The sequence below is a fragment of the Rhinolophus hipposideros genome (assembly GCF_964194185.1).
Source record: "Rhinolophus hipposideros genome assembly, chromosome: 2".
NCBI lineage: Eukaryota > Metazoa > Chordata > Mammalia > Chiroptera > Rhinolophidae > Rhinolophus > Rhinolophus hipposideros.
This window is the reverse complement of record NC_138048.1, coordinates 100,288,984-100,316,474: the sequence shown is the minus strand read 5'-3', so window position 1 is coordinate 100,316,474 and position 27,491 is coordinate 100,288,984. Positions and strand designations below refer to the sequence as shown.

General features: G+C 47.1%; 1 protein-coding gene across 6 annotated transcripts in view; it reads right to left on the bottom strand.

Moving 5' to 3' along the window:
- EVA1C (eva-1 homolog C) overlaps positions 1–27,491 on the bottom strand; it is a 71,702-nt gene that overhangs the window by 26,790 nt on the left and 17,421 nt on the right. For 4 of the 6 annotated variants that reach the window (XM_081025229.1, XM_081025227.1, XM_081025232.1 and 1 more), the window contains exons 2-4: positions 13,676–13,872; positions 10,230–10,353; positions 4,781–4,933 (exon numbers count right to left, since the gene is read on the bottom strand). In XM_081025229.1, the coding sequence (XP_080881355.1) occupies positions 4,781–4,933; positions 10,230–10,353; positions 13,676–13,872 (474 nt within the window). The remainder of the gene's footprint in view (positions 1–4,780; positions 4,934–10,229; positions 10,354–13,675; positions 13,873–27,491) is intronic. The other 2 variants (XM_081025230.1, XM_081025228.1) reach the window with 1 other exon arrangement.

Here is a 27,491-nt window from a genome sequence, read left to right as displayed (position 1 = left end):
ACGCTGCCAAAGTTGCAGGGAAACCCACAATTGTAGATCGCTGTTTACACATATAAATTGGTACAAAAAGCTTTGGGAAAGAACCCTGGTGGTACATATGAAGAATTGTAAATATGCCCATGACCGCTTTTGGTATAAGCCGTCTGGGAATTTATCCCAAGGAAATAATCCGGAAGAAAGAAAAAACTACAAGCACAAGTTCATTGTACATGATTTATAATATTTGAAAATTAGAAACAGTGAAATAATCCAGCATTGGGGAATGACTAAGTAAATAATGTACTATAATATATCCCTTTAACAAGTTATTAGCAAGTGATGGACATGGTTAGGGTTTTGTTGGCCACAAGGAAGAACACCCATTGTATAAAGTTGAAGCAATAAAGTTCAAATGGATCGGCTTTAGAATTACCATCATGTAAAATTGTCCTGTGTTCACACACTATAGAAGAGATGATGAAAGATTAAAACTTGGAACTTGGACATGGAAGACATCTTGAAAAATAAAACTCTTTCCACTGGGTGGGTACAATTTGTGGCTGAATCTTTTTCTTATTTCTGTTAAATGTTATTACAGTGCTTGTGCAACAATAAGTCATCATAATAATGATCTTTGAAAAAGAACTGGAAATGTTCTCCCTCAGTATCTGAGTGCTAGAACCACCCAGCTGTGCTTCCTGACCACAGAGAGCTTCACCGAGGCCCGGCCGGTCTTCACCACATGTGCTTGCGAGGGGGTACCCAGACTCAGAAGCACATGGGTTTGCAGCAGACTTTAGCTCTTATACACAAGAGGCCAAGCCCACACATGACCTCTCAGAGGCCCACGGTGAGACCTGACCCTCGGCTCTTAGGCAACCATCTGCCAAGTTTACGCCAGCTTCTGGGGTTAGGAATAAATAGCCCTTCCCTTCTTCAAAGTGACGGGGCTGAGCTGCAGTGGTAATGGGAACGTAGAGCAGACATCACACACTGGCAGCTCATGGCCCGGATGTGGCCTGTAAGCATGTTTTGTTTGGCTCACAGAGTATTTTAAAAGTTGGAACATTTCACATGAAAAAAACAAACAAACAAAACGGATTTCCAGCATCTCATGAGAGGTTGGAAGCTGTGACAACAGCAGGCCCACATTCCGGGCCGGCAACCATCCACTGCAGGAACCCCGTGGGAGCACGTCACTAAGGAGGGGTTCTGATTCATTCATGCATCTCCAGATTCACATGGGCACCCACTCGGAGCCAGGCACTGGTCTCGTTGCTGGGAAATCCACAGGAAAGAGACAGACCCAGTCTCTGCAGTGCTTACCTTCTCCAGGGGAGAGAGACCACGTGCACAGAAATGACTATTTCCAGGCTATGAAGGCAATCAAACAGGAGGACAGCTCGAGAGCAACTGCAGGATGAGGGGCCTGCTGGCGGAGTGCCCTGGGGAACCTCTCTGAGATGATATCTAAGTTGATTCCCGAATGACGGGATAGAGCAATGGAGCTAGCCATGCAGAGATGTGGGTGAGAACATTCCAGATCAAAGGAAGGGCCCTAGGGGACGGGTGAGTGTGGAGTAATCCAGAGGTAGTAAGGGATGAGAAAGAGGCAAGACAACAGCTGGGAGAGTGGATTTGTTCTAATTATGATGGGCAAAGTGGAGAGCTTTAAGCAGGGGGTGATGTGATCTGACTTAAATAAAATCTCCCTGGCTGCTCAGTGAAGAAGGGACTAAGGGAAAGGAGGGAACTGGGGAGAGGAAAGGCCGGAGACCAGTCAGGAGGTGACTCGGATGGTCCAGGTCAGAGATGCCCAGAGTGGGCTAGGAGCAAAGTGGCTGGATTTGAGATACGTCGTTGGGGGAGAGCCCACTGGACTTGCTGAGCAAGTGGATGGGGAGCTGGTGGGAGACAGGGGGTCAAAAGAGTGTGTTTTTAAGGTAGGTGATATTAAAATGTGGTTATACAAGAGAGATCAGTTGATGATTTGGGGGGACCAACATGTCAAGTGCAGTTTAAAACCTTCATGCACAGTTTACCTGGGCCAAAGAGTGAACAATTTCTTAGGATCGAGAAAATGTATCCGCAGGGGTAGCCAATGGTCTGTATTTACGCAGGCATGCATGATTCTGGCCTTTAATGCTAACCTGAGAGGTGAGACCAGAGTCTTTGCTTCCATGGGAAACTGGGAGGTGAGATGAACTGGGCACCTTCAAATGATGAGATGAACTTAAGGGCCCTTTCTTTTTTGCTTTGAGCCTCTTCTCACTGAGAGCACAGGGCCCGAGGACCCTGGCATTTGGTTCATGAACTCAGTGAAGAACTTGATCCTTAACCTCGCAAGTACTCAAGGGGCAATGGACAGCAACACTTGACTGACAGGTGGGAAGGGAGGGGAGAAGGACGAGCAGGTTGTTGTTGCCATGTGATTTTGCCAGGGCTTAAGCTTTTAAAGCTGAACAGCCAAGCAAGGGGCACAGTCTTCCCTTCACTGACCTTTCCTGCGTCAACAAGGGTTATTCATGGCATTAGAGCAGCTGGCTGACCTAAGGATTCCTCAAACTCTCTATGGAAACCGGTCCCTCAGCCATAGTGTCTGCTAGCATTTTCTTTGGCTGATTACTTTTCCCTTTAAACCTAATGCCCATCCAACTTCCCAGGGACGTAAGGTAGTGGTCTACTAAATGTAAAGCATCCAGCCTACAGATGGACCTCCTTGGCCTACCAAGTCTGTCTGCTCAAAAGAACAGCCAAAATCAGTGCTACTTATTGCCACCTCCCAAAACACATGCAGCTAAGTTAGATTCAGTAAGCCTGAAAAATGGGGTACATCATCCCAATATGTAGAAGTAGAGTCCCTTTTGGCAAAGAGGTCAGATCAGCAAGGGTGCCTCATTGAGCTGAGGAGACTACGTAATATGGGGAGCCCAGAAGGGCCATCAGCAGATGTGCCTTTTGAAGACTGCCTCCGGCCACCCTGGTGAGCAAGGCAAGCCTGGGAGCAGGAAGACACCTGCAGTGACTAGGCAATGGCCCCTCGACCTAACACAGTGGTAGGAAAAAGGGAGGAGTGGGTGGAGACGTTCTGAACACATGCAGACGTTATATGGGAACAGAATTTCAGAACTCACAGGACACTCACTGGGGTAGGGGGCAGAGGGTGGTGCCATTGGTAGTTAAGGAGGAGCCACCAGCACAAGGCATATCTGCTCCACTTGGCAGCCGAGCTTATTAAGACGGGAGCCCTCTCCCCCAGATCTAATGAAATGCAGCTGGGTGCCATGTCAGTCTGTCTTTGTGTGTGGTCTGCCAGGGCTGCCTTTCAAAAGACCCTCCGCCATCCTGACAGAAGGGCCTTCCTTCCCAGCGTGCCGGGCGGGGGGCCTGGGTGGCACATGTGCCTTGTGAACTCCCTTTTTGTTCTCTCTTGAGTCTCGCCTGAGAGTCTGCTTGTGTGGTGAGGTCACTTTATACTCTTTTCTTTTTTTCAGATCCAAGATATTACTTATGCATGAATTTCATTTTAAAATTAATGTTTAATTTCATAAGGGATCCATGAGTACATTGTAGCAATTTAACACATTAAAGAGCTCATTTTCGATTTTGATGAATTAAGTGTAACTCCTTGGGCTGTTTCACGGAAGGGCCTGTTCTCTCTGGTAAGATGGAGGGTAGGGATCAGTCTGTTTTACCATCACAGATTGGAGTGTGTGATGGTTAATTTTATGTGTCAATTTAGTTAGGCTATAGCTCCCAGTGGTTTGGTTAAACACCAATCTAGATGTTGCTGTGAAGGAATTTTTAAGACACGACTAACATCTAAATCAGTAGCCTCTGAGTAAAGCAGATTACCTTCCATCGCGTGGGTGGGCCTTGACCAATCAGTTGAAGGCCTTGACAGCAAAGACAGATTTTTCTGAAAAAAGGAATCTTTCTCAAGGCTGCAAATAGAAATTCTGCCTGCAGTTTCCAGACTGCTGTCCTGTGGGATTCAGACTCAAAATGGAACATCAACTCTTACCTGAGTCTCCAGCCTGCCAGCCTGCCCTGTAGATTTCCGACTTGCCAGCTACTGCAATCATGTGGGCCAACCCCTTGAAATCAACTCTTTCCATATATATGGGATATTTGGTTCTGTTTCTCTGGAGAACCTTGACTCATAATAATAATATCGGCTGTCTTACACTGATGGCTGGAGCTTTCAGGCCTGCACCCTGGCCATCATCTCTTAGGTCCAAACTGCAGACTTCTAAGCAGGATGACTCGCTGAGCTCTTCTCGACACTGAACACAGCCTCGGGGCCTCACACTGGCTCTTCTGTCTACCTGGACAACTTCCTCTGGTATCTGCAGGCTCTCCTCCTTCAAGTCTCTGCTCCACATGCCCATCAGTCCACAAAACTGTGGCTCTCTGTAGCACACCCCTGCCTCCCCATCTCCCTTCCCCCCTGTGCTGGTCCCTTTAGCACTTATCTACACCTGATTTATGACATATTAGCTCGTTTACTATCTGTTTTCTCATCACTTCCCCATCCACCGTTGGAAGATCAGCCCCATGTGGATTCTGTGTTGGTCATTGAATACTCCCCCATGCCTAGAACAGGGCCATGCATACAGCAGGTGCTCAATCACTACTCATTGTGGAATGGACAGATTCAGGAATGTGGGGCAGAAGCAGACCCAACGTGGTGGGGGGTTCCTCCCAGCGCTCGACTTTCCCGCTAATCCCCTTCCCTGGGGAGCCAGGGCCCTAATCCACTCAGACAGCACCCTGATCATAGCCACATGAAGACACATACCAAACTGGGGCAGCCACTCTGCTTCTGAGGTGCAGATGTCCCTCTCCTGGGTCTTCCTGCCATAGGTCGCAGAGTAGATGTTGAGAAACTTGGACTCATGGCAGTGCAGTTTCAGCTCTTGGTCCTCACACACGGTTTTGTTTTTCAATTCATCTGAAGCAGAAACAAAAATCGGCAGCACCATCAGCTTCCCTCAGAAGGAATCAGTGACCACAGCTCAAGTCCGGTGCAGCTTGATCCCAGGTCCCGGACACAGCTCGGACCAAAGTTTTAAAATTGTCACTTGTGGCCCATTCATGGGTCATGAAATCAGTGTAGTGAACTGTGACCAGCAATTTTAAACAATAAATAATAGTTCAGAAAGCATCACAGTGCATCACACAAAGTAAGGATAAACACCATTTTATAATTTAAAAGATTTTTGTTTTCAGTTTTCATGTATTATGTTGGGCCAAAATGTAGAATGTCTTCCTTTCCTTGGGCTGCAATCAAACCAACCTGAAAGCCCCACCTGAAGGCTTACAGGGAGGCGTGAGCAGCAAACATTAGTGGCCGGTGGGACCTTTGTATCCTGGAATTCATGAAGCTTAAAGCCCCAAACTTAAAACATGAAAGAAAATAATTTCCAAATATAAATTACACTTTCCTGTAACATGTAAATTCCCATGGCTTCCTCCCCCAAACAGAGAAGTCGCAGTGAGGCCAACCTTTGGGGCGGCACAAAGGAAAATGTCTTAGGATCTCCAGATTACCATCAGCTCTGGCGCTGGTAAACCTTGGCACTGTTCTTTAATAGACGATGATGGGGACACTCGAGATTCATGAAGGGTGCAGAGCAGAAACCAGGTTACAAATGCTTGCAAAACCCTCAACTCTCTAGTATCCAAACATACATGAGGGACCAGCAGAAGAGGGAAAAGGTAGGCGGTGACTAGGCCAATGTGTAGAATTCCCTTTACCCACTAACTGGAATCTTAATGTGACAGTTTAAGCTCAGAGCCAAGAAAAGTTTTGCTTTCTTTTTCTAAATGAAAAGAACACTGAGTCTGACCCTGACATTGGAGGGTTGCTTTGGCTGAGTCATCTCCGCACTGGTATGAGTTAGTTCTCCAGGGTTTTTTATACGTAAACGCTATATCCCACCAACACCGAAACATTGCCTGACTTCAAAGGCCGGGAGGAACGATGGCCTTTGGTGCAGCACAGAGGGTGTGGGTAGACACACCAAAAGAGCTCCAGCGCCCTCCCACCTAGGAGAATACCGAAAAATGCTAAGAATGCTTCCCAGGGGCACAGCACGCCAAAAAGGAGGACAAGAGAAGGCAGATGAAAACCAAGCCCGATCTCCACAAACTGGGCACTTGGAACAGGAATGGATTCTTTCTTTTTCTTCCTTCCTTCCTTTTTTTTCTCTATCTGAATTTGTTTTGTAATTATAAGAGTTTTCTTTTCTTAAGGCATGTCATGAAATGCATTTATTAGCCCCCATCTCTCTGATGGACTAAAGCCCATTCATTAAAAGTAGCCTTGATGCCAGCCAACCTCACCCAGAGTAACTCAACACCCGCAGGCAAGGCCTCCAGTGATCTGTCCCCAGATTATGGGCAAATCATCTCTTGGAATCAAGGGGCTGGGAGTGTCACATTACAGGCTTGGGGTTACTGTTGTGTCATGTTGAGTCACTTGGTTCCTTGGGAATGTGCTAATTCACGGTCACCTAAGAGTGACATTTCTGGGTTCTAAAAACAATGAGACGACTTAATGGCTATTTTTCTTAGAGAACTAGAATTTGTTTTAGGGCTGGGTTAGAGTGCTCAGTGGTCTCAGATGGGAAAAGGTGTGGCAGCTTTCCAGAAGTGAGTCTCCAACACCCCTGTGGATTTAGATGGGGAGAGTGACAGAAGCCTGGGTGAAGGTAGAGCCACAACTCTGCTGAAAGGACAACAGTATCAAATTCTCCCCCCTAATTCTCCCAGTCAGAGGGCAATGTGTGATTCATTCTTCTTTAATAATGCATACATGCATTTGCATAGCACAGTGGTCTTTCGAGGATGGGCAGGGGAGAGTCATCTGCCATGATGAGAAGATGTTATTACCGGCATTATTTACAATTGCCAGTGCGTGGCGTTTTTAACACGTAGACAGATACTGAATCACTTTTATTGTGTTTTTAAATTCTCTAAAGACAGTGCACCCTGCTATTGCCTACACCCAGGGCAGACTTTACCCCACCCCTCCAAGCATCACTGCCATTCTGTCATTCAGATCTTTAGCAAGAATTACTTTAATCTGCATATTGGAATAATAGCTACCAATTACTGAGCTTCATGACAGTTCCTGTGCTAAGCATTTTATATACGGCACTGTATTTTTACAATCTTCACAGCATTATGGCCCTAATGCAGAAAGTGCATTATTTTCCTTTTGCACTTGAGTTGGGAGCCTCAGAAAGTTTTTATATGCTGCCCAAGGTCACACAACAGCTACACCACAGACACAAATAGGAACTCAGAGCTGCCTAAATCCAAAACCTCACTGAAGGCAAAATTCTCTAAAGGGATGAGATTTAGGGAGGACGTGAAGCACAATGTACTCTCAGGGAAAAGAAGGTTCTAATGAGGATGGCTGATAGAACGGCTCTCCAGAAAACAAACCTAAGAAACAAGTCGTGACTGGTAGCATCTGCCAATTTCCCTGATGTAACTACTCCCATCATGGCAGATTTCAAAGCATCCAGGCGGAGCTGGGAAGACATGCACATAACAAGAGCTGTCTCTACACACCCCTGGGTGCAGCCGTGGAGCCTTTGGACAGAGTGTCATGCAGGTGCTGGAACTGGGACATGAAGAAGAACCTCAGGAGAAGAGAGGGCTGCAGAAAAAGAGGCAGGCGAGTGCAGGCAAAAGCTTACTTCCACCTCTATTGCATTGTGGCAATAGAAGCTGTCACCCAAACTGCAGTGCCTCGGGTCACCAATGTCCAGGTTACACAAGATATGTTTGTGTCCCCCTGAAACCATATGTTAAAATCTTAATGCCCAAAGTGATATTAAGAGGTGGCGCCTTTGGGAGATGCTTAGGTCATGAAGGTGGAGTCTCATGAGTGGAATTAGTGCCCTCATAAAAGAGGTCTGAGAAAGCGCCCTTGCCCTTCCGCAACATGTGCTGAGAGTGAAAAGACAGCCCTCTATGAAGAATGGGCAGACACTGAATCTGCGTCTTGATCTTGAACTTCCAAGCCTCCAGAACTGAGAAAAATACATTTCTGTTGATTATAAGCCACCTAGTTTATGGTGCTTTGCTATAGCAGTTAGAATGGACTAAGGCACAGGTTTTGCCCTTGTAATCTGTTATACATGGGCCAGCCAGAAGGGGCTATACAACCCCATGTGAGCACCCTCCCTGCTTAAATGCTACCCTAAGATAGCCCAGCTCCTTCCCTGGCTGTCAGGGCCTGGGGTCCTGCTCCAGCAGTCTGGCCAGTGCTCCTCCGGCTGGCTCCCTCCGGCCACAGGTTTCTGGAAGGACTGATTTTTCTGGGCCCCAATCCCCACACCTGTAGTTCTCAGCTCCATCATCACTTTCCTATATAGGGAAAGCCTTCCCTGAACCCCTGCCTGTGGACTCCTCCTCTAGCTACTTGTGAAATACCAAGCCACTCCCACCTCAGAAGCCCTTCATGCATATATTTGCGTGATTCCATAGTGAGCATCAAGCCCCCAACTAGACTGTAAGATCTGGCTACTTAGGATGGGCCACCTGTGTTTCCACAGAGCCAAGCACAGTACCTGGCCTCTGCTAGGTGAACGTAGAGCAAATGCGTTCAACATGGACTGAGTACCAACTAGGAGGGGTCATGATGGTGAACGACTGGGGCCTACCTTTATGATGCTTACATTCTGGTGTGTGTGCGTGTGCGTGATAATATTTATGTCACAAAGACATAAAGTAAATGCACATGGTAAAGCTGCCCTAAAGAAAATAAAACAGGGTGCTGTCATAAAGGGGGAAGGCAAGGCATGGGTTAGGGAATGGGGTGTCTTCTTTAGATTTTTTTTGATCTGAGACTGTCTCTCTGGAGAAAGGTGATATTTGCCCTAGAACCTAAACAAAGAGAAATAATTAGCTAACTGAAGATCTCAGTCAATGCTTGCTAGGAGAAGGAGCATTGGAAACTGCCCAAAATAGAACCGCCATCCAGGAAGCCTCTGCAAGATGTGAGTTCTCTTCATATCCCACCTGCCCCCACACCTGTGCACAGTAGGTGCTTCACACATGCTTGCTGCAATGAAATTAGTAGAGACCTAACCGTACACCACGGTAAGAAGGTTGTGCTACAGCACTGACTTATCCGAGGTTCCGGCAATTTCACAAGGGCCTTTTTTATTTCTTTTAGATGCTGGTCCTTCCCGACTTTTTATCATGAAAAATTTCCAACATATAGAAAATGTGAGAGAATATCACAATAAATGATCACATTCCCACCACCTACATTTTTCCAACTGTTAACATTTTGAGCAGGGGCTGCTTTAAAAAGTGTGTTATCTTTTTCACCATAGAAGGAGGGTGGGAGAGAAAGAAAAACCAAAGCTAAGGACAGTCGGGGGGCGTGACCAGGGGCGTGGTCAGTTTTGAGATTCAACAGTGGGAGGGAGGGATCTGACCACTAAGAACAGGCAGATCTAGAAGTGATTTTTTTTCTGAGTCTTTTGAGGGGGACAGGGGTTGGTGAAAATTCCTGAGCAGAGGGCAGCCGGGTAGACTGTTCTGCAAAGTTCAGGCCTGCGTGTGGGTGTTTGTGGTTGTGTGTATGGAGGCCTGAGTATATTGTGAGTACGTGTGTGACAGAGTGTGTGTGTATAATTAGGATGTACGGGTGTGATAGTATGTATATGTGACTGTCTATGTGTGTGCATTGTGGGTGTGGGATAGTGTGAGTGTGGGTACAAGTGAATGTATGTGTGGGTATATGTGGGAGTGAGTGCGAATGTGTGTTTGAATGCACAGTAAGATGCCATATCACGAAGACCTGAAACCATGGGCTCAGGAGGCAGCTGTGCCCTCTGAGAAGAAGTGCTGCCCTTCAGCTGGGGGTGGGCTTCGTAACAAGACTTCCTGACAAGGAGAACTGATTGCACATTTTGATGAGAAGTGATTGCAGTCTCCTTGCCACCCCAATATCTTTAGCATTAATACAACTGAGCTTTACATGTTAGGATTTTAAAAATTCAGGCATTTGTAAGAATGCACAAGAATACATGTGTGTGAGCACACACACATTCACACACACTGAAATATACATAAACTAAAAAACCGGGGAGGATGGGGCACTCCTATTCACAAGTGTTTCAAAGGTGGACGAACACCGACTGGCAGAGTTTTTGTCAGGGGTGTGAATGAAGTAGGGAACCCACACCCCAAACACACTGACCCCCTCAGCAGTTACTTACTAGGTTGGCATTTAAAGGAGACCAGGAGGTATTTACTGCTTCCTGGACAAAGATCAGGTCCAAATACACGGCTATTGACCAGGAGGTGGCAGGCCCGCTGGTTCTGGCATTCGTCCAACACCTTCTAAAATGAGGGGTAGAAAAGGGACAGGCTTGTAAACCACACTCAGTGTCTGCGAGACCCCATACCTGGGCTGCTCTGGGCTCTGAGAAGGAGGGGCACCTGTCTGCCTGGCCGGGGGGCTCACCCAGAAAACCTCTGTGCTGCTATGAGCTGTGTCTGAGAGGAAAGCACACGCACGTGGGTGATCAGATAGGCTCCCTGTCTCCCTGTCTTTTCCAGGAGACGAAACGTGATCCAGCAGGTGCCAGACCCCCATCAGAAAACCCACTTCCAATTCATCTCAACTGGAAACAACACTGATAGTTTTGTCAAAAGTGCTGCACCATGGAGGCTCCAGAGGGCATGAACAAGATCAGAGTGTGGAGTCGCCTTCTGGGAAAGATCCCCTGGCTTTAAAGCTGAGAGAGCTTTAAACCTGAGAAAAGAGCTTTGGGGACCAGGAATCAGAGTCATAGCCCTTCATCCTTAGAAACAGCCCCACACAGGCCACAGGAGATCTCAGCCTGTGGGGAGGCCTTGGAGACCCAGACGCAAACACAGGCCAACAAATAAAAACCAAAAAGCTGATTCCCAGCCTCAAGGGCATGGGACCTACTTCTCCGTGGAGCAATTTTTTTAGTTGAATACTCAGGCTCTCTGCCGAGCATTTGACTTAAAGACTTTCCTTCAAATCGCTCTCTTTTTCTTGATTTTTTCCCAGACAACTCACTCTTTTGTGAATGCGTCTGTCCTGTGGATGGTCATGGAGACCTGGCGCCCGTCACAGAAAGGTCCAGCACCTCACTGCTGATCTTCTAGTTCCCAGCTCCCCAATGGAACCAGTCTGGCCCATGACAAACACAGAGGTCTAAAGGACAATGAAAGTATTCTCAAGAACCCACTTATTACAGTTGGACTGAATGGAACACAGATTCACGCACACATCTGAGTGGCCATGTTCTCATAGTAGCTCACAGAATATCTCTGTGAAGGATGCTGACCCTACAGGTCTCACCCATCACCTCAGGGACCCAGCATAAAATCAGGAAAAATGCCAGGGAGATTCCAAGGACCCCCAAATGACAGAGCACATTGTCATGACCGAGAGTCATTGTGAAATGACTCAGCCCTTGGAGGGCTCTACACGTTACAACTACAGAAGGGGACTCGGGCTGGCCTGTTTCTGAATTGTGTTACAGCTGGAAAATGCAGACAGGGGACTTCCTGTTGACATTCAGCCATGGGTAGGATCAGCTGAGGTGCTCCTGTGTGGACATCAACCTGTTCTTATGTCAACCTGTTCTCTTCCTACCTGAAGCAGCTTTGGTCTGAGGAACACCTGGCCTCAGCTCCCAAATGCAGGTCCAAAGACACAAAATAAAGGATCACTTGATCTCTGGATGAAAGAGCAATGCACAGGGATGTTTCTGGCAAACAAACCCTCCGAACATCAGAACTGGGTTTACAAATGCTCACTTGGCCTGGTTATGGGAGCACCCACTTCCCTCAGGGCTTCCTGGCAGAGGCAGGCCCCATGTTGGAGGGTGAGGGGGTAGTGGCCATGGTTTGGAGCTCCAGGGTGCCAGGAGTTCATACTTTGACAGAATAGGCCTTGTCACCCTGTTGGCGCAGGCCAACGTTCTTGTCATGCACCTAAGAGGGCAGCAGACAGCCAGGGTACTAGGGGTGGGTGGGCAGGGCAGTTGGGTGAGGAATGCGGCAAGCCAAGAGGGATATGGCTCCAGGAGTGGCACCTAAGGGGAAAGAATGGGAATAGGGTAGGCACGCAAGGGAAGTAACGGCAGCATGCTGTTTCTCCTCAGGGTATGGAAGCCATGTCCAGGGCATTCATTCAAACACATTATTTTGGCTCCTCAGTTGGCACCTTTCCCAATCACATCACTACCCAGATACTATGATGCCTGGAATGGAAGCAACGAACAGTGAGAGAAGTAGAGAAATCCTTACATTATCATACTATTTTTGCTTCTCCTCATTGGGCCTGAGGGAGAGCTACACAGCATTACTGCTAATTCCATTTCTCCTTTAGTCCTCTTAGAAAATTTATCTTTACCCAGATTCCCTACGACTGACAGTCAAACTGATATCTAATATGCTGCCTGCTCTAACCACCCTGACTTCAACGGATTCATATGGGACTTTGGAGGCACTGAAGGAATCCAAGGCCCAGGGACTCCGTGACGCTGGCCAACTAGTTAAAAACGGTGAGGGGACAGGGATAATGAAATAGAACTTGCTCGAGCAGCTAAAAGACATGAGTAATCTAAAATCATGTCTGAATTTTTTGTTTGGACCTCCTCCTCTACCAAATATTTCCCTAATGCCAACCACAACAAGAATGACTCAGCCCACCCCACCCCACCCCCACCCCCAAATCCCTGGTATTATCCATAGAAGGACGAGTCCGCAGAGGCTGCCCAAAGTAGCTCCAAACCAAAACAACATGATTGTCTACAGCCAGGGAAGCAAAACCACAAAAAACAAAAGACAACTATCAATATTTCCCTTTGTCGAGTGCATTCTCAAAGACGGTGACCGTGACCTCAGCTGCCTGCCTCACAGAGATCACTGTGGAGTCAACTATAAAATCCACAGCCTTCCCTCACTCGTGGGACCCTGATGGGAGCCGTGGGCCTGGAGGCTGAAGCCTAACGCAATTATACTTGGCTCTACTGCAGCGAGGAGTCTGTCTGTGAATGCATTCGTTCGTACTGCAGGTGCGGTAAGGGAGCTCTCCAATAAGTAGGAATTCTGTTTAGACTTTCTTTGGTAAAGAATCCTTTTGAAAAGCAAATAATAGCTAACCCTGCAACACTGGAGATTTGTATAAATTGGGATTTTCACAGATTGGATTGGCTGTGAGTGAACTATGTAATCACAAGTATACAGAGGGTGCCAAAAATATGTATACACATTTTAAGAAAGGGAAACTGTATTAAAATTGTAATATTCAATATATACCAATAACAAAAGATGAATACAAGTCATGTTTGACTTCTGCAATTGCAAAAGGTGCTCAAAGTGGTTACCATCAGCGTCCAGACACTTCTGATTATGGTGAACTACTGCTTGAGCAACGTTGACCAAAGTGTCCACTTGTATACATTTTTTGTCACATATGGTACATTGAGTATTACAATTTTAATACAGTTTTTTTCCTCTCTTCAAATGTGTATACATTTTTTTGGCACCCTCTGACAGACAGACAAAGAAAGAGAGACAGAGAGAGAAAGGAGAGAGAGAGAGAGAGAGAGAGAGAGAGAGAGAGAGAGATGGAGAGAGAACCATTTTATCATCTTAAGGCATCTACGAAAGGCAATACCTGCAACGTGGTGGATGCCACACAGGTTGAGCTGTCTTCCCTCTGGGAGGCAGGCTGCTCGGTACTACATGCTCGGTAATCTTGCCCGTAAAATGCCGATTGGACACTTATTGTAGAATGCCGAGGGCACTGTAGATTCAAATGGTCCCCATCACAGGCATAGGCGGTGTGGTTTTGCAGGAGTTTGGTTAGGTAACCTGGAAAATATTCAGCCGGGTTACAAGAGGCCCAGGAACTCACCACTCCACGGATTTCCAAGCAGGAGGACCTTGGCTTCCCCAGGAAGGAGCTGATCAGTGATCAGTCAGCAAGATGTGGGGCAGAGCTTCCCGTGCAGCTCTATGGAGAGGATTCCAAACTAGTCTCGGAGTTGGGGCTGAAGGAGCAGATGTCAGTTTGCCTGTCTGGACTGAACTCCTTGGTCTGGGATGGCCTGTTGGACGGCTTGGCAGGGCTCTTTCCCTTCAGGAAGCACTGAGGGATTGGCCAGGAGCCAAGACATCCTGAAGCATCTCTGTAAAGCAGGAACTATTCTGAGTGGGTGTCCTTTGGGCATGTAAATGCCTGTCCTGGGGACACTTGGGTTCTTTGATCTCCCACTGGCTGGGCCAGGCCTTCCTGGAGTGAGGGGGCACCGTTTTATTTTACAGAACCACTCCTGGGTCTGCCTCAGCCCTGGAGAGGAAAGGAGACAGGGCACCCGACACGGGCTGAGGGCCTGCTCTGCAGGCAGGGGCCAGGGGCATAGTGGGGCTCTGTGATGGATCAAATTGTATCCCTCTCAAATTCACGTTCACCGGAGACCTCAGAATGTGACCATCTTTGGAAGTAGGACTGTTGCAGATGTAATTAGTTAAGATGAGGCCACCCCGGAGTAGGGAAGGTCTTTAATGCAACATGACGAGTGATCTTATGAGAAGAGACACAGAGAGAAGACAGCCGTGGGAAGACTGGAGTGATGGAGCCACAAACCAAGGAACACCGAGGATGACTGGCAGCCATGAGAAGCTGGAAGAAGCAGGAAAGATTCTTCTCTAGAAGCTTCAGAGACAGCCTGACCTTTGATTTCAGACTTGGAGCCTCTGGTACTGTGAGAGAATGAGTGCCTGTTGCCTTCAGTCGCCCAAGTTTGTGGTCACTTGTTACAGCAGCCCCAGCAAACGAATACAGGCTCCCAATTTGAGAAATCACCAGGCTGGATGGGCTGTGCTGGGCCCTGGGCTCTGAGAAGCTAGGCAGATGGCCTGGCAGGCGTGGGCACCCTGGACTGCTTCTCAGCAAGGAGGAAGGAAGGTTCCTCTGAAATGTGGATTCCTTTCCTCCTCCTCGCACCTCAGAAGGTCAATTGCAAGGCAGCTGGGAGAGGAGCCAGGGACTTTTTGGTGAGGTGTGTGGGAGATGAGTTTGGCAACCCTTTGAGGAGGAGGAGGGGGTGGAGAGGAAGGCAGTTTCAGAACTCCCCAATTCCCACGCAGAAGGGCCATGCTTAAATTATTCCTGTTTAAGATTTCAAAATCTTCTCAGAACCATGATTCTTGGCAATGGCACCCAGTCTAGCTGCCTGGGCTTCCCTGAAAGTCCCAGTGACAAGGGCTGAGACGGTCTGCTGTAGGGTAGTCACATTTGCCAATGCACTGTGTTCGGAAGATGAAGTGCTCACTGGCACACTTGATCCAGACCTTAGCTCTCACGTTGCAACTCCCCTCCCCCACTCGAAGACCATCCTACGAACGGCCAAGGAATCAGCTATCCGGAGTTAAGTTCACATAGAGAAGCAAAGTCTAGCGTGAGCAGCAAAACTGAAATCAGGCAGCAGGCATGCGAGTCAGGGTCCTGCTTGTCGGAACAATGTCATTGCTCTCACTGTGTCTCCTGCCAGGCACCCAAAGAAGCCAGGCAGAGATGCCTCGGTGGTCGGCGGGCTGTGGGCTATTGTCTTCCTTCAGGACACACAGGTGGGTCCTAAGAAAGCCGTGAGTTGTGACAGTTCCAGCATCCTTTGGGGGACCTCAGCACCCAGTTATGGCCATACCAGGGAACTCAGAGTCACCCTGATACTGCCCCCAGGCCAGCACCCACTTCCAAGCTCCCTAGGCTGGTTCTCCCATACTCAGGTCTCTTCAAACGCTCATTAAAACTTTTCTGTCCATCACCACATCATTCACCAGGACCAGGCTGGATGACCAGCTGACTAAAATGTTCATTCTGGGAGCACGACTTTGGTTTCATGTTTTTGGTTTGTCCAAAAGGCCATGTGCTACTCCAACTAGACAGACATCATGCTAAGTTCCTTGGAGTGGTGGAACCACAAGACAGAAGGGGCCTGAGTCCTGGAGTCAGAGAGAGAAGAGCTGCCTGCTCCACAGACTGTTCACGACTGAGAAGGAAACCTCTGCTGGGTTTGGGTCATTACTTTTCTTCTATTTGTCGTATAGTCTGTCTCCAGTAAACAGGACTTGACCTCTATGGGACATTTACATCAAAACATAACATGCGTGCTGGGCAGTGGCCGAGCCCCCTGCTTACCAGCTTCATGTTCTGAGAGTGATATTCCGGAGGCAGAAGCTCAATGCAAAGAGTGGACTAACTGGAGGTCTTTCAGGCCCTTTTGCACTCATATGAGGGAGGGGAGACCCGCCCACCAATATGTCAGTCTTAACACTATGCCCATACAAAGAAGATTCTTCAGCAGTAAAACTTGCTCTAGACTCAGTCCAATTCCTCCCTCAAACACTTATGCCTATGTCCAGACAAGGGAAGACATTCAGCCCTAAAATGAAACGAGCTATGAAGCCACAAAAAGACACCACGTTACATGCATATTACTACGTGGAGGAAGCCCATCTGCAAAGGGTACATCCTGGATGATTCCAACTATATAACCTTCTGGAAAAGTCAAAACTATGGAGATGGTGAAAAGATCAGTGGTCGCCAGAGATTTGACAGGAGGGAGGGATGAACAGTGAGCCCAGAGGATGTTTAGGGCAGTGAAACTGTTCTGTGTGACAACATAATGCTGGATACATGTCACCATACATTTGTCCAAATCCACAGAATGTGCAACACCAAGAGAGAACCCTCATGTAACCTACAGACTCTGGGTGACGATCACGTGTCAATTTAGGCTCATATTGACTCGTCGAATATAGGCTCGTGTCATAGGTCCCTTGTAACACAGGGACCACTCTGGGGAGGGGTGTTGATAGTGGGGGAACTGTGGGGGGGCCAGGGGGTACGTGGCAATCTCTGAACTTGCTGCTCAATTTTGCTGTGAACCTAAAACTTCTCTAAAACAGAAAGTCTATTTAAAAGGAAAGAAATGAAAAACCACATATGCCTCCCAGAGACAGCATTACCTTTGGAAGGCGAAGGGTTGGTGACTGGGAAGGGCCATGAGGGGGCATTCAGCTGAGTTGGCAAAGCTGTTTCTTGAGCCGAGGGGAGCATGCATGTTTTACTTTGTGCAAGTTCATCCACACTTAGGATCTGTGCCTCTTTGTGTTTTTTGTAGGTAGGAAAATAAAAACGTTTGTTTAACAAAACCTTTACCTGCAGGTATCTGACCAAATACATTTACCCTAATAAAGTGCAGGCACTGAGGAGCTGAGGATGATTTATAGACCAAGGCGAGTTGTGGAACTTTCTTCTGTAGCCGGCCACATCCACACTAGACACTCCTCTAGAATGACAGCAGGACATGCTCATGGGGACAGGCCATCACCTCTCACCCCTTATGGTCCTTCACAGGAGCACCCCCTTGCCTCATTCTGATTAGCCCTACTGTGCCAGAAGAGGCTTAGAGGCCAGGAAGAACTATGTGTTGCATCAAGGACATCAAGGATCATTGTGAGAGGCATTTGGGATGGGAGGTGGAGACAGAAACCTATTTGGAAAAGGTTGAAAAGTGAGTGGCAGTTGAGGAATCAAAGATGGACGCCCCCACAAAAATGTCCACATGTCCCGGTCCCCAGAACCTGTGACTATGTTACCTTATGTTGTAAAGGAACTTTGCATTTGTGATGAAGTTAAGGACCTTGAGACATGAAGATGTGCCCAGATGACCAATATAATTACAAGGGTCCTTATAAGAGGGAGGTAAGAAGGTCAAAGTCAAGAAAAAGAGATGTGGCAATGAGACCAGCGGTTGGAGTGATGGAGCCATGAGCCAAAGATTGTAGACAGTTTCTAGAAACTGGGACAGGCAAGGAAACAGATTGCGCCCTGAAGGCTCCAGAAGGAACACAGCCCTGCCAACACCTTGATTTTAGACTTGTGACCTCCAGAACTGTAAGAGAGTGAACCTGTGCTGTTCTAAGCCACTAAGGGTATGGTAATTTGTTACAGCAGCCATAGGAAATTAATACAGTTTACACAGATGACTCTTGCAAGAACCTGACAAAGTTGAGGAGAGAACTAGGACTATATTTCTAAGAACTGCCATGAGGGAGAGATGTTTTAAATAACTGTGATTGTGTTAAAGTTGGGAGAGGTCTAGGCATGTATGTATGCGCATTCTTTCCAATGTGATGGGTAGAGGCAACACATTACTTAGTTCCTAATACCATCATCACCTTTGGGGATTAGGATTTCAACATATGAATTTTGGGGGAACACAATCATTCTGACCCTAGCACTTAGGCCCCGACTCCTTGGTTTCTTGGCTGGTTCAAATGAGATCCTTTTTAAAGAAAGACTACTACCACAGCTTTTTGTTAATGGTTCTCTCTGGATCCAATGTGCCATCATGTTGGGTCAGTGAAAAATGCTTTATTTCTTAATACTCTTGGCCAGCATTTTCACACTAGCTCTATATTTGTGGGCAAATATTTACTGCCCTGGAAGAAGGCAGAAGTGTGTACCCTGTTAACAAATCCTGGACCGGCCTGGAAATACTCTGTTGATCCGTGTTAAACTGGGGGAAAGGGGGAAATGGGACGGTTTAGACTATGAGCTTCAAGGCTCAGGGTCCTTCTTACATCTTACATTTAATTCCAAGATACTCTCTTTCCTGGTGAATCTCCCCACTGTGTGCCAGTGGACACTCCTGCAGTCACAGCTAGAACTTTCCTCAAAAGGAACATTCTGAAAGGCTTGGGCTGGGCAAATCTTAGAGTAGTGTAAATAAAGGCTTTTAGGTTTTCCTTTTTTAAAAGGTAGATGAACAGTTCCTGGGAAAGGAACCCCTGAGAGTGGCAGGCACTCTCCTCTGTCTTCAGAAAGACCTGGGAAGTCATTCTTGGGATTCTTACCCCCTCACATGTATAAGAAAATATCATTTATACAAAAATAACCCAGTGACCAGAGAATGACCAGGACATAAAGGACTGATTTTCAAAGACTCATGGGGGTGAGCCCCAAAGTGTTCTATGGGAGGAACAGATGTCCTGCAGGGGAGAAAGGAGGTTCTATGACAAAATAAGCCGGGGGCGTATGAGTTAAAACATGGTAAACACAGTTCTTTCTCTGCAGGACTTACCAGAGCCACAGACAAGCCAGCGTGCATTGGGACTGTCTGGGTGTAGACACAGGAGGTAGAATCCCTCCTGTCACGTATCTGACCACGACCACCCCTTTTCTCTGAAGCAGCTGAAGGTTAGAGTCAAGTACATCATTCTTAGGGAACATTCACTGAGCGCCGTGAAACACAGTCAGTGCTAAGAGCTTCATCTCCCTTGGGTGATTTCAGAAGGCACTTCCGCTTCCCATATGGCTACAGAATCCTTGTCATGAAGCGGGTGATGGGCAGGAGGAGAGAGCAGCAGAGGATTCAAAGCCCCGAGATGATCTCATGGGTAGACTGCACAACTCTAAGGTGTGGCATACAAATTTACCTAGAGCTGTCAGCAGGGGCAAAGATAATCAAGTTACAATCCCAGTAAGGCCTCTTTGCCCTGAGCATTGATGGGTTTACAAGGTCAACACAGAGACAAGCACACAGCTCCATAGCTGCCTTCATGGTCCAGAAACGTCACTGCTGAAGTTGGAGGGAAAGGGAATTTGTCCTCCCTCCCTCCCTCCTTCTTTCCTTTCTCCCTTCTTTCTCTCACTCTTTTCTTCTAAATAAGTAAGGTTTTGAAAGTTACTAATATTTAGAAGAGGCCAGACAGGCTAATGTTCTTCCTCTCTTTCTTTTCTGAGGCCAGAGCCCTCGAAAGTCCCAGTTTTCTGAGGGCTAGTGTTGGCTGAGTCACCCTTAGCACAGGATGTAAGTCTACCAGTCTCTGGCCCCACATCCGTGTGCTGAAGTCCCCTAATCACCAGGGGCCAATTTCACAACCTCACTTCTGGGAAGAGAATGGAATTCAATTCTATTGTCCTTGCCTCCTCTGACCTTTTTCTTTTTTAAAAAGAAAGGGGCACCCTCTCCTCAGTTAATGCTTCAGATAAGAGACCACACCCTTTTCTTCGCAAATACGCAAAGGTGTTGCTACATGTTTGAAGTTCTTTTCCAGAAAAGGGTGGTTTTTTCTTTTGTGTTTGTGAGTGTGTTTAGAGACTTGGCAGGAGCCAGAGGAAGGGGAAGCCCACGCAGCTTTAGAGCAATGAGTCAGTGTTGCTTGGGGTTCACGAAAGGCCCCACAACGGATAAAGGGCTCATGACTGGGCACCATACACACAAGAGCATTAAGATCAAAAAGTGAATTTAGACTTTAGTTTAAGCCCTTTCTCTAGTCCCAAGTTTGGCCAGAAAATTGGAGCCTGGAGGTTAATTATGAAGAAAACAAGAGCCATCAGCCTGTTTCTTAGATATTGGAGGGCGAATCACAGTGGTAGGGATGACCAAGTGTAGCTATTACCACTCTTAAGTGATGAGCTCAGATCCTGGTCCCAAAACCAGCCAGAGGAGGACAGAAGGTGACCTGAGAATCCAGATGAGGCAGGGACAATACATTTTCTTCCCAAGCCCATGGGAGGAGCATATTTTCCAGTCTCCCTTGCAATATAGTGGGTCAATGGAAAGTTCTGGCCAATGGAAAGAGGGCAGAAGTGAGATTTGTCACTTGCAGATCTGACCTTTGGGAGTCAATGTGCCACTCCATTCCCTCTCTTTGTCTGCTGTCATATGTGGAAGATACAAGGGCCAAAGGCAGACTCTGAGGACCCAGAAGATGACAGAGGAACAGGTTGGAAGGAACCTGGGTCCCTGAATGACTGCATGGAGCACAGCCTCCTCCATTTTCTAATTATGCCAGAGCAATGCATGAGCAAGAAATAATCCTTTATTCTGTTATTCCACAGAGATTTGGGAGTTATTGGTTTCAGCAGCTAGCTGACCCTGACTACTTCAGCATTCTGTCAACAAGTACTTACTTGTGTTCAGTAGAAAGCTGGTAGGACTTTGAGACATACGAAAAAATTTCAGCAAACACATCTCACTGGTTTGTGATGGTGTTGTTGACACCACTGCATGTGACCTTCTGTCCCCATTGAGGGATTCATTTCTTTGAGTTAAGACATTGCTACTGAAAAGCTATAACCGAAGTGAGTTAAATTGCAAAGGAGATGGAAGGGATTAGGGCTCTCATTAATTAGCCTACCCATCACCACCCTTCACAACGCTACTGACTTTTAAAAAGTGCTTTAGCAAAAGTGGAAAGCTGAGACTAGTAGGTTCTGATGGAATGCTCGCAGGCATGACAGTGGGAGAGGGGCTGGGACTGGGCAGCCTGGTGTGGTGTTCCGGACAGTGCTGGGCCAGATAAGAAATGCCAAAGCACAGAGGTGGTGGCCACAAGTTATGATGTTAGGAATTCAGGCTTTGGAACCTCTCAGATCAGATGCCTATTTGGGCACATTGCGTATGACCTCATTAGATCTCAGTTTCCTCATCTGCAAAATGGGAGACGCATGCCTATTTTATAGGCTTGATGTGCAGGTGATAAGGAATAGCACGTGTAGGGCACCTTACAGGGTGGCTGGGCATGTCAGTTTCATTCTTTGAGAAGATCATGAGTGTACTAGAAGGAAAAGTGATTGGGAGTCCAAACTCTGAAAAAGGAAGCATGAAAGTCAGCAAGGACAAGGACCCCAAATCCACAGCTTCCTGGCTTAGCCTTGGGACAAAACATCTGGTAAAAGAGTAAATGATGTTTGCTTTCATAGTCTATAAAATTTCCCCCCAAAGAGGAGCTCATCTTCAGGATGGATAGCATGCCGTTAATCCCTCATCCCCAGGTGTGAAGTTGCCATGGAAGCAGAAATGAGCAAAATTCTCCCCGAAAAGAACGGGCTAAGTGCTAATTTGGATACATTTTCTGGTTTCTGATATGCCACTTCTTAGTCTCCAAATTCCTGAAATCCATTTGCCGACCACTTTTCCTCAATAAACTCTGCTATTCTGACAATAAAACTGCTTGGTTTTCTTAAAGCCAAATAAAAAATACTATTTCTAAGGGCATAAAACAAAATAAAACCTACAAAATTTCCATGCTTACCATTGTTTCTAGAGCATGTAAATGAATCTCAAAGTGCATGTGATTAAAATACTCTCAAATTTCTTATCAATGATGGAAAAAATAATCCTAGAAGTTGTCTGCTGACAACCACCCCAGCTCTCTGTGACTTTTCTGTCTTGAGAAATTAGCACTTTTCATCTTTCAGGTGTGCCACGTGGCAGGTTGTCACCATTTCTAAGCACATAGAAGAGACTTTCCCGCTCCCCCTGGACTTTGAATTTTTGTATTTAATTCTGGTTTCTGAGAGCTACCCAATTATTTATCTTGTTACTTTTTCTCCCATTGTCTCCTTTTTTCCCCTCTTATTGCACACCCTCCCCCTCCCATTCATCAATCCCCATGCTTTCCCCTGTAGATTCATATATATATATATATATATATATATATATATATATATATAGTGCATTTTCCTGTGTGGATACCCATGTGCCTATTAATGTGTATGGAGTTCAAATCCTTGTGCCTGCCAAAGTATGTGTCTACACAGGTCAATGGATTATATGGCTTTACAACTCACTTAGACAAAAATACAAAGTCCTTATGGGACTGGGACCCCTTCTACCTAACTGACCTCACCTACTATTGTCCCCCTCAGCTCCGGCCACAGAGGTCTTCTTGTTTCTCAAAACATACCAAGCTTACCCGACCTCAGGACCTTGGCTTTGGCTGTTCTCTGACCTTGAAACCTTCTTCCTCCAAATATGAGCTTCCCCCCTCCGTCCCTTCATTCTGCCCTTTGTTCAGATATAACCCATGGCCACTCTGCAAACCAGCACACCTCCCACCCCCCACCCGGTTCTGCTGTATTTCACTACATAAGACATGCTGTCGGTTTCTCCCCTTCTAAACTTCAGCAGGGACGTTGTCTTATTTATTGCTCTATCTCCAGCACCTAGAAAGTCTGGCATACAGTAGGAGGACAATGAATAGATTCTAAGTGAATGCGTGGGTGAGAGAGGGAGGAGAACCAGCGGAGCAAGAGCAAACCAGAAGTGAATGAGTGAGTAGCAGATTCGAATCCTCATAGCAACCCACACCACACAGTGTGTACAGAGCTCTCTATATAATTGCATTGTCAAGTTTGAAGACTTCCTCTTATCCGGATGCCTGAACATCTCCACACAGTCTGTGGGCAATGACCAGCAGGGCCAGGCCGATGAGGCTGGTCCCTGCCACAAGTTCCCCTGCTCACGCTCCCCTGTGACCTAGTGACATTCAAAGGACCAAGAAAATCCCTCATGCATTTTGCTTGTGTATTCCACCTGACCCCCCAAAAAGGCACTGCCCACGGATCCTCTCTGTCTCTCAGCTCCCCACCTGTTTGGTTGAGCTGCTTCCTGGGTGCTCCTCCCATGTGGCTCCCTGCCATGCCTTCCTCCTCTAGGACCTGTGAGTGTAATAAGTCCTTTAATTTCGTACGCCTCTCCAAGTGTAACTTCCATCGCCACGTGGGAGTGATCCTTACAGACCCCACAAGGAGGACTCACTCCTTCATTTACACACATATACGGAGGGAACGAGAGAAAAGGATATGAAGCAATTGATTAAAAATTAAACGTTCTGTGTTGGACTTGAATTGCATTCGTGATTCCTGTTTTATTTTGAACATAACAAAATAGCTAGGAGCTCCTTTGAGCCTTTTCAACCAAAGGTTTTCAAAGGCTATACAAATGAGCAGATACCTTGCTCAGTAACCAGGTACCAAGCCCAGAAAGGTATTCAGCCAAGCCCATCTGGATTAGATTAGTTTAACAGTAACTGGATCAATCTCCATTTGCCCCAAGCATCTAAACAGATCACTTTTTCTTTCTTTGGGATGCAGAGTAACCCTCAAGCCTCAGAGCCACTTGGCGATTCATGTGGGATCGCAGTGCATTTGATAACTTAATGCAACTTTTTAACCAGCACTTAAAACTCAGATATGAAATCTACACTCGATCTTTTCTGCTTGAAATTGGCCAAACTTGGAAGTGGCTCTATCCCCATGTCCAACAAAAGGCTCTCAGAAACACTCAGCGGAGCTGACCAACCAGAAGGCCCCACACTGCCCAACACACGGATGTGGAGGCGGACAGATGCTGCTCCCACCCACCCCTTAACACATCCTTTCAACTCTGAACTGGTTATTGCATGTCTGCCCACTTTGGGGATGTGTAGGATGATCAAGGTGCATGTGTTATGTTCGAGGCTGCAATGAAGACTTCAGGGCATTCATTTGGTGCTTTATTCAGTTAATTGGGAAATTATATAGTGATTTCACTGCTCAGAATAATGAAACTTTGCTTTTTTTTTTCTTGTTTGTTTTTCTTTTTTTACTTTAGGGATGATGATGTTTGCAGAGCAGCGCTGTAAATCTCAGAAAGCTATTTGGAAGGTTAGGATGATTGGATTCAGGGGCAGGACAAGTTTGCTGTATCCTTTTGACCCAACAGGCTTTGTTCCCTAAGCCGTTAACAAAACCAGAGTGGGGAAGTTTCTAAAACTTGAAACAAATGTAAACAGTGTATCCAAACTGCTGGGCTTGGGGAACAGGGTAGGTGACTGGCTATATCCATTACAGCCTCCTCCTGGGCTCGATGGAGGATTTTGGACAGGTCATTTAGCGTCCCCTACTTTGGTTTCAACCTTAGAATTAGGGGAAGTAACAGCATTTCTTCCTTTGTATTTCACAGGAGGCTGGGCAAATGTAAAGAAATACGGGCGCCCACACGGCAATTAGGCTGGCCTGGTCTCAATCTCTATATTCATCCTAATTGAGTCCCTGGCACGCTTACCCCAGGGCCTGGTTTAAACCTTCTCCGGTAGACTCAGCTTCACTGAATGGCCCCAGGGGCTCACGCTGGCTTTATTCTCCCGTGAGCTCTTATTTACCCTTCCATAGCCTTCCTTCCTTTGCCCACCGTTGTCACCTCTGCCCTCATCTTACCCTTGCTCTCTTTAATCTGTTGTCTTATTTTATATACACCACTTTGGTGACATATGAGTGATTACATCCCTTACTTATGAGCCCTGTTCTGTCTCCTTTATCCACCACCATCCAGGAGTCTTTTTTCTAGCTATTGGCTCCTGGACATCTTCTGGATGGTTAAGTCGAGGAAAATCTGACACCTCGTTCACTGGTATACATAACTGAACCTCATTATTCGCAGATTCCATATTTGCAAATTCGTCTACTCACTAACATGTATTTGGAATCCCCTAAATCAATATGCGCAACGCTTTCCTGGCCGTTCTCGGGTATGCACGGAGCAGAGACAAATAACAGTCACCCCCATGTGCGTGGTCCCAGCTGAGGTGGAACAAGACGACGACACTCGGCCCTTGTTTCAGCTGTCACACTGTCAACAGGTGTCTTCATTGTCTACTCAGTGCGCGTTTTTCACATTTTTGTGTTTTGTGTTGGTGATGTTGTGGTCCCAGGAGTGCTATCTAGTGTCCCTAAGGGCAAGAAGGCTGGGACTGGCCTACAAAGAACAGGCGGGTGTTAGAGAGACATCCTCCAGGCGTGAGCGATAGGCTGTTGGCCTGATTCAATGTTACGGATTCGACAATAAATAAGGTGTCTTTAAACAGAGACACACATAACATAACACGGTTATGAATTCTGCTAGGAGCAATGGTTCGGTATTTGGTAATTCCGTGCTGTGAAGCAGTGACTGTACAGAACCTAACGACCCCCAGGAACGAGAATCAGAGTGTTTGTACCTGAGATAGAGTGGGCTTTATGTATCCACGTGAGTGCTAGCCTTTCAAGTGGTCGCTCTTTATACATAATTTGAACACGCAAAAGTGCTTTCGGGGATTGCCTTCGGAACAAGTCTCCGTGTAACAGCTGCGTCTTTGATTTTTAAGAAAATATAATTATTCATTCCTACCCTTTAAATAAAATGTTCAACCTTTAAGGAGAGCTCTGCCATCTCCTTGCTCGTTATCATCCTCCCAGCAGCTCTCTGAGATGCCCGGGAAGCATTTCACTTTTGGCTGCACAGACGGTCACACGGTCAACTGGTGATGGAGCCAGGGCAAGTTCCCTGCTCTGACTTCTGGTCCAGAGTGTCTTCTCCAGGTTCAAGGGCTCCTCATGAACCTTGGACTCTGAATAAAGGAGGAGCCGCCCGTCACTTCTCTCTCTATACTCTGTTATAATATTACGTTTCGGGTGATCATCAAAGCTGTGGTAGAGAAAGCACATGGGGTGGGTGGAGGGCGAGGGGCCTCTGACCAGCCTGAAAGGCGAAAGGCCAGGAGGGCTTCCGGCTGGGAGGTGATGTCTAAAGCAAGAGCAGAAGCCAACCAGGTGAAAATGAACCTCACTCAGCAGATGGCTGTGCGCCGGCTCAGAGGGAGCTCGTAGATTCGCAGTGAGGCCAGTGTGTAGGCTGGAGAAGTACGCACTGCCTCGCGAAGGTCTGAGTTCTAACCTAAAGGCAGATGGGAGCTCCTGCAGGCTTGTATGCAGGCATGTGGTGCTGTCAGACCTGCAATTCAGAGAAATCCTCCCAGTGGCCTGTGCTGGATCAACTGGAGAGGCCCGTGACAAAGTCAGGGTGGCTGTGGTCCTCCCGGGGAGCAACGGTGAAGGGCTCAGCCAGGACAGCGGCCGTGGGATGAGGTGAGAGGGAGCAATCAGAGACAGCATCATGGGTGTAGGAGCTGAGCAGCTGCACAGAGTCCCACACTCAGAGGCGCCCCACACTGATTTCCTGTTCCATTGCCATCATCTTAAAATTCTTAATAATTCTATCTTTGAATGTGTGTTTTGTAAGTGAAGCCCAATGGGACAATGGGCCATGCGCGTGGGCAGAGGAGACACCCACAGTGTGTGTTTCCACACTCCTGGACACCCCAGTCTCATGTAGCATTTGAGAAACCCTGAGCACGGTGACCAGCAAGGCTCAAGTGAGTACGGGGGACGCATGTCACGCCTCCGACTGAGTAAGCAGAGACGCTGACGGCACCAGGGGCCACACGTTCCGTTACAATCAGAATGTGCTTTGAGTGAAGAAAGAAGGCGATGGTTGTTGTAAGAAATAGGAAAAACCCAGGAAACCCCATCACATCGTTTCTTACTCATCTTACTTCCCTGTAGTAGCCAGCCATGTATGCTGAAAATGATGCCATAGAAGGAAAGGAACAGACAGAGGGACCCACAACTTCCTTTCCTTTCGGTCCTTCCTTACACATCCTCAGCCAAGGTGGGAAGTGGTAGCACGTACAGCACATGCGCAAAGTACGAATGTGTCATTTCTGTAACTCCATGTACCAGCTCAATGCTGTGACATTTGCGTTTAAACCGGCACGGCATAATATGAAAACAAACAGGAAAACCCACGTGAATCACTTAAAATGTTAATTTTCTC